We start from the raw sequence: 12,609 nt of genomic DNA on the forward strand, positions 1-12,609 counted from the left end.
ACTCAAGCAAATTCTTTCCTTTCCTCTTTTTAGAGGAGTTTACCTGCCTTGAGACAGTTAACACCAGACTCTGCAGCTTTCATTCAGCAAAGTCAACAGCAGCCAACAACGCAGCCAACAACGCAAGCAACAACTGCACTTACAGCAGTGATGCTCAGCCCTTCAGTTCAGCGCGCAGCAGGGAAGGCAACTGCAACTGTAACAAGTACTCTACAGCAACCAGTAATCAGCCTAACTCAGCCTACACAAGTTGGTGTTAGTAAACAAGGACAGTCGACACCACTGGTACGTGAGTTGAAGTGTGTCATCTGTTGCTGAACAGGTGGTTTTTCAGAGTGCAGTGACTTGACAGATTGATTGTTTAATTCAGTCGAAGCTCTTTGATCATTTTTTTAAGGGTAGCTGCTAAGGAGGAGAACAATATATGTAATTTAAAATCCAATTTGATTAAAGTACTGTATTTCCTGTTTTAACAAAAAACGCTGGCAGATTTTCTCAATTACTCCATAGCCGTGAGAGCAGTATTATGGAGGAATTTTCATTTTCCATTTCATAAGTGTAATGACAAATTCTTTCTCCTGTTCTGGAATAAAAATTTAGATCTGTATGTAAACTTTCATGAAAACCAGGTAAGAGTAGTATCATGTGCACGCCACCTCTTAATATCTTCTTGTAGCAAAACAGTGCCTCCACATAAGTTTTTTTGGGGATAGGTATTGACTAATGTGCACAATTGAATTGCTGTGATTTCTTGCTACTTAGTATATGAGCACTTGCCATTCATCTGAGCTTCTCTATCCATACACTTTTGCATGAAATGGAAAGTAGAGATCACCTATGGTCAATTTGTAAATATTCAGTGTAACCAAAAAGAAGGGGGGAAAAAAATGCAACCTAGTACAAAGCTACACAGCTGTGGCTTACACTGCTTCTGGATGAAAACAGTATAAGTAAAACCAGCTGAATTACCTGTACCAAGTTGCTATTATTTCTAGTTCTTAAATCTGTTCGGACAGATGCAATTTGCCTCTGTTTTCCTAATGTAGAAAACATATCTTTGTGATTATAGATAGAGTTCTTAAACAGAAATAGGGGGTTTTCTGCTGGTTTGGTTTTTTTTTGGTTGCAGAAAGTGGGTTATTAATTTTTTTTCAACGAAGAATGACTTCATTTTAAAGAAACTTGAATACCTTAACATGTGCTGAACCTAGATCGACGAACGGATGTGTTGGTTGTTAGGCTTTGTTTTTCCCACCTGATTCTTAGCCCTAGTTGTTTCAGATTTGTTTACAGGTTCTTTTCTTCCTACAGGTTATTCAGCAGCCTCAGAAAGCAGGGACGTTGATAAGGCCCCCACAGGTAACGTTGACACAGACACCGATGGTAGCACTGCGGCAACCACACAGTCGTATTATGCTCACTACTCCTCAGCAAATTCAGCTGAATCAACTTCAGACAGGTAGGAGGTCACCTGATACGTGCCATTCTGATAGCATTCAGTTGGTTTGCTTAGCATCACTTTTGAGGTGCCACTGGTGCACTATTGCAGCACTGCTAAAATCTTCAGTGCGTAGGGTAGTGGCTGGGGGTGCACGCGTGCAGGGCAGTGTTTGAAGCCAGAGAAAATGTGTGGGTGCTGGAATTGTATGGGAGGGCACTGTTCTAGGTGGGTGAGATGCTGACAGAAATTGCTGAGGCAAAATCTTTGTGCCAGGCGTATTGTCATTACTAGCTGTGACTGGCTTGTAAATCTAAGCTCTGACACAAATTTGATGTACAAATCTTGTCTGTTTTCCTGCAGTACCTGTGGTAAAACCAACAGTATTACCTGGAAACAAAGCTATAGCCACTGTTTCAACACAAGTAGCTGCTGCTCAGAAGAATAAACTGAAAGAACCTGGGGGAGGTTCTTTTAGGTGAGGAACCATGTGCTCATTTGTACTCATACATACTGCCTGGGCAGCCTGCAGAACTTAGTGGGAACCAGTCCATGTACTCTAGTGGTGCTGAATCAGGCTAGGTAAACACACAAGAACTGAAAATTGATTTTCTGTAGCCAGATTTGTTCCTTAAAGACTTGTACAAACAGCTGTGGACATGCTTGTGCCAGATTGGTTTTATCATTTACCTGGCACTAAGGGTAAATATTTAAACTCACAAACAATTCTTGTCTGAACAAGCAAATAGAATTCATTCCTCTGCACCTTCCAACTCTGCTCAGATTGTTTGGATGTACAGCCTGTTTTACAATGATGAGAGCAGTTTATTATTATTTGTGGTGGTGATGTATCTAGTATCTTATTTCTTAAGGTACTAAAATGTTGCATAGGAAAAGATATTGAGAAAAACAGTTAGGAAATGCAAAATGACAGAAATGCTCCTCGAGCTCTTTGGAATCCAATGATGTTAGTTTAATTTTAGCACATAATAAAAGCAAAAATGAAACGGAATATTCAGGTTTATTATGGAACTCATTATGTGCAGCCGTGGTTTTGTAGCAGTGTGTGTAGATATAAGTGTAAATTTAATGGTTGTAATGAATTTTCCTTTCTTAAGGGATGACGATGACATTAATGACGTTGCATCAATGGCTGGAGTCAACCTGTCAGAGGAAAGTGCTCGGATATTGGCAACAAACTCGGAGCTGGTGGGCACGTTAACAAGGTCTTGTAAAGATGAAACCTTCCTCTTCTCGGCACCTTTACAAAGAAGGATATTAGAAATAGGTAGGCTGATGTTTCTGGAGATGGAATCATCTGGAGATTTAATAAGCACGTTTCACCAGTGCTGTGTTCAATGAAAGGCATTTTCCGTACAAATTAATTTGAGTAGCTCTAAAGTTGTTAGAGCAGTTGTCTTTTTGTGTGATTGGATGCTTGTAGGTGATCGTTCAGCTTATGAAAGTGGAATGGTGTGAAGAACAACAAAGCTATAGAAGTATGGCAGTTTAACACTAAAATTACCTGGTTAAAACTGACTGTATAAAATCATACAGCAACAAAAATAATGAAATTCGTTTGGAAAAAAAGATAAATCCAGGAGCGACTTTATCATGTTTACTTACAAATCTACAAGTGATAGAATAACAAAAGGCCTTCTTCAGTTACTTGTTTTGCTGTAGCATGCAGCATTTCTTAGTGGTCACAAGCTTTGCTAGGCTAAACTTGGGTGTACACCATTTCCTATCTAATGCTTATTTTCATACATGCATGAAAGCCTTGCTTTGCCAAGTGTTTACGTTTCCATGATAGACATTGGCCATGATGTTTAACTGGATTGTATAAGTATTATTGTTAATTGTTATTTTTTCTATAACTTTTGCCCTGATCATAGGTAAAAAACATGGAATAACAGAAGTCCATCCTGACGTAGTTAGCTATGTATCACATGCTACACAACAAAGACTACAAAACCTCGTGGAAAAACTATCAGAGACTGCTCAGCAAAGGAATATTTCTTATAAGGTAACTGCTTAATTGCACAAATCACACTGCACACAGTGTGCTGTTATGTACATGTGTTCGATGTTCTTCATTCTCTAAAGTTAGGCTGTTTATTGTCTCTGATTCATCTTACACTAAGATGTTAATGTATCTGGATGACTGGTAGGCTTCAGCTTGCATGTGTAAATTGTTTTTAAAACAAATGTAGATGAACTATTCCTACCACTTAATTGTATCAAATGTGTAAAATCTGAGTGATTGTACAATGGGAGAGGCAGATAAAAGGTGTGATTTGTTGTTGTTCACCACACCCCAGCCTTGTGTGCTGTCTGGTAAAGGTCAGTCAGCATCAAGTCTCCCAGAGTAAAGCTGAGTGATGTGATAGATGAGTTCTTCATCTTTCATTTCCTTTCTTCAGGCGTACAGCAACATTGCCAGCTAGCTTTTTGATCTCCAGTTGAAGCTACCTGGAGGAGCTGTTCTCCAGAAGCCTTTTTTGTGTGCTTAGTGATGATATAATTGTAGAACCCCTGTGTTCCTTTGTTTCTGGAGTTCTATCTATATGGGCCCACCGGGCACTGGGAGGAAAGTAATCATTGAACATGTATTAATATTTCCTTTCAAGGAAATATTCTTTGACTGCTCTGACCCTCCAAAAAGGTATACTGTGAGTCATAGAAGTCCAGCTCTACAACTGCCCTAGCAAGAAGATGCAGCCAAATCTAGAATTGAGGCTTACATCAATTTATATCCTTCCCTCCTCCCATTGCCAACATATAGGAAGCATATCCTCTACTCCTTTTGATGGTAACTAATGTTAAATGAGGCCCTTTGTAGGGAAACAAGTGGCTGAATATAAGACAAGCTACTGAGTTTTACCTGCTTTTCAATCACCCGGCTGTGTTGTATTAAGAGTAGCCTGCATCTGTTAATGCTGCTGGGATCAGTGTGGGACTAAGGAGCACTGCTCTGAATTCTCAAGACTGCTATCTGACAGATGCATATACTTAATAGATGCAAATAGAAGAAAAAAGAATCTCTAAACTATGTTTGTGAAGGTAAAACGATGATGGTATTAATGTGGAAGTCAAAGTCTGATGAATTCACAAAATAGAACAAAATGCTTTTAAGAGCTGGTTTGACTGGTGTAAACACACACTTGCTGTTTGGTTGAAAAGGACAAAGTGAACAGTTGAGATTTAAATGTATATGTTCTTCTCCAGTACAGTACAAGCTAACAGCTTTGTTTTTAAGATATGTAATGAGGAACATATTTGCCATGTTTTCAGGATGATGAAAGATACGAACAAGCAAGTGACGTTCGGGCACAGCTCAAGTTCTTTGAACAACTTGATCAAATAGAGAAGCAGCGTAAAGATGAACAAGAAAGGGAAATTTTAATGCGTGCAGCAAAGGCAAGTGCTTGGATTTCACACACATTTGCAAAGTGTCTTCCTTTTTTTTTCTTTTTACGTCAAAAGTGCAGAATTTCTTCTCTTTGTAAAGGACATCCAGTGAAGGGAAAGACTGATTTTCCGAGGTGGAACATGATGAGGGCTGTATCTGTAGGTACAGCTCTGTTCTGCTTTCCACAGAAAGGGCAGCTGCTGTGCCTTTCTCATTGCATTTCCCCAAATTTAGTAGGCCCTCAAAGCCAGTCTTTGTGCTTTTCACTGTGGAAAAAGGTTAATTTTATCGCTTGGTTGTATTCCTAAATTATATGCAATAGAGAAGTTACCAGTATTTTGGGGAATAGAGTTCAGAAACGTTCTGACAAATAGAAGAAATGTAATTAATAGGAAGCAGTTGATGTAAGCGCTGCCCTTTTCGGTTGTACTTGGTGACCCAAATATAGGATGAATGTGACTACCTAGGAAGGAGCACAGTTCACAAAACAACCTAGCATTTCTGTTATGGTAAGGTAGGAGTTGATGACATCAAAATTGGTTAGTGCAGTGTTTGCACATAAGATGTCAGCAAACATTTCAGTTGGTTCCTATTTATTATACTTGAGATGGAATACTCTGTCCAGGAGCCCTATGGCAGGTAGATTTCTGAAGGAAAGCAATTTAGAAGTCTAGGAAATGTGACCTATGAAGTAAGAAAAGATTTTATACATTCTTTTCAGAATAGGGAAGACTGGGGTGAGATACATGTAAATCACTGCACTTACTCTATGAAACAGTAATTTGCATGTTCTTATAATTTCCTGTGTTTGTGGCACCTGGAGTGCAGCAGGAAAGACCTTGGTTAATCATGAGGAAAAGCTTAACATTTGAAGGATGCTTGAGTATTGAATTAGAATAATTTATTTTGTTGCTGGTCTAGAGGTTGTATGGGATTGAAAACATCATTTGTTTGGATACACGTGGTATTGCTGTGTGAGGAGTATGAATGAAAGACTGTGGTGAACTTCTTCCCATTTTCTGTTTGTTTGACTTCTTGGAAAAAAGCAGAAAACTAGAAGCAAAAAGAGCTGATACACATATCCCCAAAAACACAACCAAAGGCAGTGCCTTAATATCATTAGACTATAGAGTTTATTGAAATAAGGCATTCTGTTACTTCTAAGAATATGGAATACGATGGGCAGGTGGTAATGCTTGAGGTCTGTTGGCCACTTAAGTGGCCTTCTGCCTGTTCAAATGGCAGCTTGACCATTTGTAGGCACAGCAAATAATGTTCTTACCATCCATGTGGTTGTATGTATGGGAGGAATTCTTCTGAAAAGTAAAGGTGTGATTCCTTTTTGAGATTCAGAGTTGTGTGTATTTTGTGCCTCATAGTGGTTTTCTTTAGGCACAAATGTGTGCTGTTCCTTTCCTGCTTTTAACAAAGCTGAAGAAGGGGAGGTGCTTTCTCAAAAACAATTACCTGAAGCTAAGAAATGGAAAACTGTTTGTAATTTCTAAGAATGATTTTCCTTCCCTGTCTCTTCTCCAAAAGTGGTAGGTACCTACTTTCCACTTCCTATGGGAGTTAAGAAAAGCCTTCATATGCAGTATAAGACATATCTTCTTTTAACTCCTTTTGTAAATTAATTGATTTTTCTTTTTCTTTTTCTTCCCTGACCTGCCCGTGTTCGACATTTTATCAACACAGTCTCGATCCAGGCAAGAAGATCCAGAACAGCTTAGGCTGAAGCAGAAGGCCAAGGAGGTAAGTGTTTCACTTTAAGGTTAACTTTTATTTGGAAAATTTAAAGGAAAAATAATTAATGGTCCTCTTTCTGGCAAATGCAGATGCAGCAACAAGAGCTAGCACAGATGAGACAGAGGGATGCCAACTTGACTGCATTAGCTGCAATTGGTCCAAGGAAGAAAAGGAAAGTGGATTCACCGGGATCTGGATCAGGGACAGAGGTATGGTGTAATTGCAGTTCTTGGTTTTGCTGCACCACTCCACTGTAAAAGACTTTTTTCAGAGCTCTCTTCCCTCGTGTGTGGAAGTTTCTGAGTAGCAGAATTGCATTTTGAATGTGTTCAGATTTGCTTTCTCCAGGGCCAGGATTAATTTTTAGCATCGATGCAATGACATGGGGAGTAAAACTGAGTGATGTTCCCTGTTCTGTGGGACCTGGGGCATGTTAGAAAGCAGTTGCTGTTTGCTCAAGTCTGTGCCTTTTTGGACCTCCACGGTTTTGGAAGAGATTGTTATAATTGTAGCCAAACTGATTAAGTAATAGCACAGCCTAATTAATGCTTTTAGTGAGGTGGCTGAAGTGATAGAGTTGAATCACTAGGAGCTTCCAATTATAGGAAGTTGCCTAATTTATTTCGTCATCTTTTGATTGGCCTTAGTTTTAGGATCTCTGCAGCAGATCAGTTGGACAATTTCTGTGTGATTGTGGTGCTCACCTACATCCTTTGGATATCTCACAACTTAATCTAGCCTTTTGAAGATTAAAAAAGTCTCTACTGACAAAGTTATCAGTATGCTCAATATTTGATTGGTTTAATGTTCATTTAATTTCAGGTAGATTGATAAACTATCTGCAGTATTTGTAAACAAGTTAATGAACGTGATATGATATAAAATTGCTTTGTGCATGGAAGACACTGAATATAGGGTTTCTCTAATGCTTAAAAAGGACTTGTTATTAACAGGACCAAAAGCTCTGTTTTCATAATTTGAGGTGTTTTCCCTGCAGAATTTTTTATCTGATAGCAAGTGACAGGATAGTAATAATTGAATAATTCTGCTTGTGAATGAGCATCCCACATTTTTGCTGCTGAGGCAGTTTCAGCTATAGAGAAGCTCTGTTTCAGGATAGTTCACCTCCTTTTATACTGAGTCATTAGAAGCAGTAATTTACAAATCCTTGATGTAAAACATTACAGAACAATCTGAATACCAGTAGGTGGCATTTTTATATTACAATCAAGCCTCTTGAGCATCTTCATAAACAATCTAGAGTTTTGAAAGCTAGTGAAATGCCTATTATTGATAGGGATGTTTTTACATAAGTTAGCAAATTCTCGAATTAAAGTTTTGTAAATGCAGTTTAAAATTAGAAAGTTTGCAGACTGTGGCCCTGAGATCAATACTGGTATAAATGATGTGGCCTCTGAGCAGTACACTGAAATCCCCCGGGGTGTTCCTGTGGCATTGCCTGCTCAGCTGTGCAGCAGTGTCAATAGGCTGTTCGTGTCACTGGGGTGATGAAATGTGTTTCATATCTGCTGCGAACGCTTGTTTGTATTTCATCTCAATCTGACTAATTTAGTTATCCTAGATTAATCGCTTACTGGTTAACCAATTAACCACAGGTTTCCAGGAAATCTAATTTTTTGTCGTTTAATTAAGAACCAGCTGCTTTTGATCTGATAAACTCACAGCTGTGCTTCTGCTGCTGTGTCACTTGACATTTTTAAATTGAGCTCCACTTGTCGCCGTTTGTGTGCAGTTTGTAGCTAAGGCATATTACAAGAAGTGTGGAAAATAAGGTTTGTCATTACTTAGACACAGATTTGTAAATGTAAGCTTTTGATGTCTCGGAATGCTGAATCTTAATTTTGTGTAAAATCACCTCTAAGTAATAACTGTACTGTTTCAAAATCAACACAATAGGCTGCTGTCATTTTTACAATCTTAGGTCTACTTGATTCTATTGACAGTTATGAGAAAGCTGCTTAACTCATTCTGTGCCTACAGGAGTAGCAGTTACCTCTCTTTATAATGGCTCCTAAAATGTCTATTGGTTTGAAGTCGTCTATGTAATAAAATGAGGATTGAGCCTCTCCTAATGCAGCAGAGGGTTGCTAGGGCAGTATGGTTAGGTTGCAGTTGGACTTGATGATCTTTAAGGTCTCTTCCAACCTGAGCAATTCTGTGATTTTAAGGAATATTTGAAAGACAAAAATAAAAGAACCCCACCCAGCCATTCTTTCTATAGACCTTTTATTCCTAACTTGTATGTATCTGATACTTAGCATCCAATGCTGTCCTGCATCCAGTCTCCATTGAAGTAGATAGAAAATAAGCACATAATGTTGTGTAAGTGCTTTAAAATGTGCCTTTGGAAATCTGGCCTTTAAGCAGCTCAGAGGGCTTGTGGGCTCGACAAGTGATGTGCTTGCTGTGAGTGGTGAGGTGCTGGCACAGCTGCCCAGAGAGGCTGTGGATGCCCCGTCCCTGGAGGTGTTCAAGGCCAGGTTGGATGGGGTCCTGTGCAGCCTGGTGTGCTATTAAATGTGGAGGTTGATGGCCCTGCATGTGGCAGGGGATTGGAGATTCATGATCCTTGAGGTCCCTTCCAACCCTGGCCATTCTGTGATTCGACTCCATTGCTGGTGGTGTGCTGCAGTGACAACACCTTCCAACACGGGGTTAGGTTGATTCCTCAGTTGTGTGCACCAAGAATCAGCATACAAATGTGACATGTAGAGGTCTGCATGGGTGTGTGTCTCAGCAGCTTGTTCACATGGCTCTTGTGCTACTGTACTACTCTTGCTTTTCTCAGGCCTACGGTGTTCTTGGAACACTTCTTTTGGTGCTCCAGAACACCAGGCAATGGACTTCTGGTGTCAGCTGGTTTTTAAAATTCGTGGAAAAAAGAGTAGTAGAACATTCTAGTGAATGAAATTGGAGGTGAAAAAATGTATCTGTAAGCAAGCCATGGAAATGAGGTCTGTTTCCAGTCACTCCACATGTATGATTTCTTCTCATGCACAAAGAGCAAAGTATCTCCAACGGGCAGCTGCTGAAAGTATCCCGGGCTTCTAAAGCTGGAGCTGAAAGTTGGTTTTTGGTGTCTTTCTGCCATCTGCTGGCGGCTGTGCTCACTGTTGCCGTTCTGTTCTGCCGGGAGATGAGGAGCAGCGCTGTGCCTCGGTTGCTGTCCTGCATCGCTGCCCGACAGGGCGCTGGGTGCACATGTTGGAAGACTCGGTGGTACATCCATATCTTTGCTGAAAGAGACAGTCTGTTACTGTAGACAGCGTTCTTGCTGGATCTCATGGCATTTAAAGCACTGCAGGATTTCCTTGCTTACGTAAAGGAAAGCATAAGAAACAGATAGTTGTATTAATCACCTGTGTCCTCTCACAGCTGTGATTTCTCTTCTGCAAGTGAAAATTCGACTCAGCTGTAGCAGAGTTGCTCTATCAGCTTGGTTAGGAGTCTACCTGCGTGTAAACAGCTGAAGAAGGGCTGTGGCACATCTAAACATCTCTGAAGAAATCTTATGGTCTTTCTGCTGTTTTTCTTGTTCTTTTTTTTTCTGAAGTAACAAAGAATGCTTTACTTGTGGCAGATGACCAGTGTGTACCAGAGGGATAAACGTTGCCAAATGACAGACAGGAATTCAGAGATGGTTAGAGAATGTCTGCTGGTGTCCAGAATAGCTGCTGCTTAATATAATCCTGAGCTTGGTCCCAGCTGTCGTCAGCAACAGGCAGAGCTGGTGGCGCTCTGCTGTGAAGATCAGGGGAGATCAAGGGCGTGATTGGAGACTCCCAGCCCCGTGGATGGGTGCAATTCCCAGTTCAGAAAGAGCTGCAGGGCGAGGGTCTGTACAAACACTGAGGCTTTTTGTTTGCTTTGCTTCATGGGATTGCCTTACTACAAATGGAAGCAGCTTTTTGGTATGGTTTGTTTGTTTAATTTGAATTATGTTAAGCGTCACCGATAGCGTTTAATTATTGAACTGCAGTTAATAAAACGCTAATCAAGGAATGCCTCAGTTGATAGCGTGCACCGCCTGTGAGCTGCCTGCACATCCTCTGTTGGCTCTCACCTTGTGTTTTCTGTGGGAAGCTCTGACTGCGTGTGGCCACAGACCTGTTCTGATGCTTCTGCTCTTTTCCTCCGCAGGGATCTGGTTCGAGTGCAGCAGTCCCAGGCAGCTCTGGAGTTGGAACAACCAGACAGTTTACGCGACAAAGGATAACGCGGGTGAACCTCAGGGACCTCATATTTTGTTTAGAAAATGAGCGAGAGACAAGCCATTCACTATTGCTATACAAAGCATTCCTTAAGTAAAGTGGAAAAGATCAAGGTATTTTTGACGGAGAGCCGCCTGGGGACATTTTTTTATATATTTGCAGATTTCGCCTTTTTGTAACAAGCAAATGGGATATTGTTTGAAAAACAGCCACCTCTTTACATGGAACAGTTTTATATTCCTGTTTATAAATAAACTCTTCAGTGTGAGAGAAAATACGTTTCTGTAACAGTGAGGATACTTACAAGGCCTGTGGATACTATAAAAGGACAATTAAACTTTAACTCATCTCTTGATTGAGTGGCCTTCTTGCCAAACAAGCCATATATAAAGACTGATGGAATCGTTTAGCAAATAACTAGCTACCCTGTCAGCCCTGTAGCAGTTTTGACATTAATTGTGCGTTTCAGTTCAGTTTTATTCAACTCAATCAGTTATATAGGCATATGTCTACAGCAGATGACCTCATTTCATTTAGCTTGGTTTTTTTCGAACAGTCAGTTAGCAAAGCAAACTGATTTTTTTAAGGATATTTATCTTTCCCCCAAATGTTCCAAATCTAGAGGGATATACAGTTAATTTTAAACATAACCTCAATTTTAATCACATTATTGCTTATTAGAGGCCCTGAAATCCCGTAAAGGAGGGTTACTTCTGAATGTTTTAGCAGCATCTGTAAAAATGCATTTTATTTGCTATAGTTTGTAAAGCTGTAAAGTTAAAAAAGGAAAAAAAGGAAAAAAAGAGAAACCTTTTCAGCATAAATATATTTTACTTGCACTGTGTTTTTTAGCTAAAGTGAAAGCTTAGATTAAATAAAATCGAAGTTGAGAGGAATCATCAGTGTGAATCAAGTGTTGAAAAATGGTTGGTGTATTTTGTCAGTAATTGTACATAATTTTTGGCACATAACATAAAAATGGCTATGTAAACTATAATTATTTTGCTAAAAGACTGTATGCAAGCTGTGGGCCTACTTTAAAGATGTCCAGAGCAAAGTCCCTTCTTTGTACCTATTTTTTTATTACAAATATACTAATTGGTTCTTTATATTTTCAGAGGTTATTGTATTAAATTGTCTATTGATAGTACTTTTATGACTGTAAATACTTTGGCTTTCTTTGTGTGACCTCTCATGGTAGAATTTAACTCTCTTGCGTGTAAACTGAATGCTGATCAGTATTTTTATCAACACCTGACAACTGTTACACCCCTTTCATTTTGTCTTTTAGGAAATCCTGTCTTTCCATTTTTTTTCATGTAAATTTTGCACAGTTACTTGTTCATATGTAAATATTTACTTTCAAAAATGAAGTTTTTAATTGCTATTGTTTTATATAGGATTGAAAGAAAATTAACTCCTTTATTAAAAACAAATTTATCTGTATTTGCTAATGTATTTTTCTCTCTGAATCTTTTCTCCTCTTGAATTTATTTTTCTTGGTACAGTAAAAGTTGGGGCTGCCCGAGGGGATGCTGTTTGCTAAAGATGCACTTTGGTTTCTTACATTGTTTTGTCAGTGTTTTGGAGGTGTGTAACTTATTCCATCTGGAAGCATCGTTATTGGCTTGGGGATCTCAGATGGAGGCCAATGGCTCGTGGGGCATTTTGTGCTTGGTTTTGAAGTGGGGAAACTTTTTGAAGAGATCCTGAGAAGTGTTTGGTTTTGATCTAGTGAAGCAAGAGAGGGCAGGCCTGCTTCCTCAGCCACAGCTGCTGCA

At 39.5% G+C, this 12,609-nt stretch overlaps 1 protein-coding gene across 2 annotated transcripts in view; it reads left to right on the plus strand.

Moving 5' to 3' along the window:
• The window catches only part of TAF4 (TATA-box binding protein associated factor 4), a 36,020-nt gene extending 23,746 nt beyond the window's left edge, over nucleotides 1–12,274 (plus strand). For both annotated transcript variants that reach the window (XM_052683893.1, XM_052683894.1), the window contains exons 8-16: nucleotides 34–285; nucleotides 1,312–1,459; nucleotides 1,802–1,916; nucleotides 2,557–2,726; nucleotides 3,334–3,464; nucleotides 4,733–4,858; nucleotides 6,546–6,602; nucleotides 6,686–6,805; nucleotides 10,758–12,274. In XM_052683893.1, the coding sequence (XP_052539853.1) occupies nucleotides 34–285; nucleotides 1,312–1,459; nucleotides 1,802–1,916; nucleotides 2,557–2,726; nucleotides 3,334–3,464; nucleotides 4,733–4,858; nucleotides 6,546–6,602; nucleotides 6,686–6,805; nucleotides 10,758–10,925 (1,287 nt within the window). In that variant the 3' untranslated portion in view covers nucleotides 10,926–12,274. The remainder of the gene's footprint in view (nucleotides 1–33; nucleotides 286–1,311; nucleotides 1,460–1,801; nucleotides 1,917–2,556; nucleotides 2,727–3,333; nucleotides 3,465–4,732; nucleotides 4,859–6,545; nucleotides 6,603–6,685; nucleotides 6,806–10,757) is intronic.
• The last annotated feature ends 335 nt before the right edge of the window (nucleotides 12,275–12,609 follow it).

The sequence above is a fragment of the Tympanuchus pallidicinctus genome, unplaced genomic scaffold (assembly GCF_026119805.1).
Source record: "Tympanuchus pallidicinctus isolate F22 unplaced genomic scaffold, pur_lepc_1.0 scaffold20, whole genome shotgun sequence".
Taxonomy (NCBI): domain Eukaryota; kingdom Metazoa; phylum Chordata; class Aves; order Galliformes; family Phasianidae; genus Tympanuchus; species Tympanuchus pallidicinctus.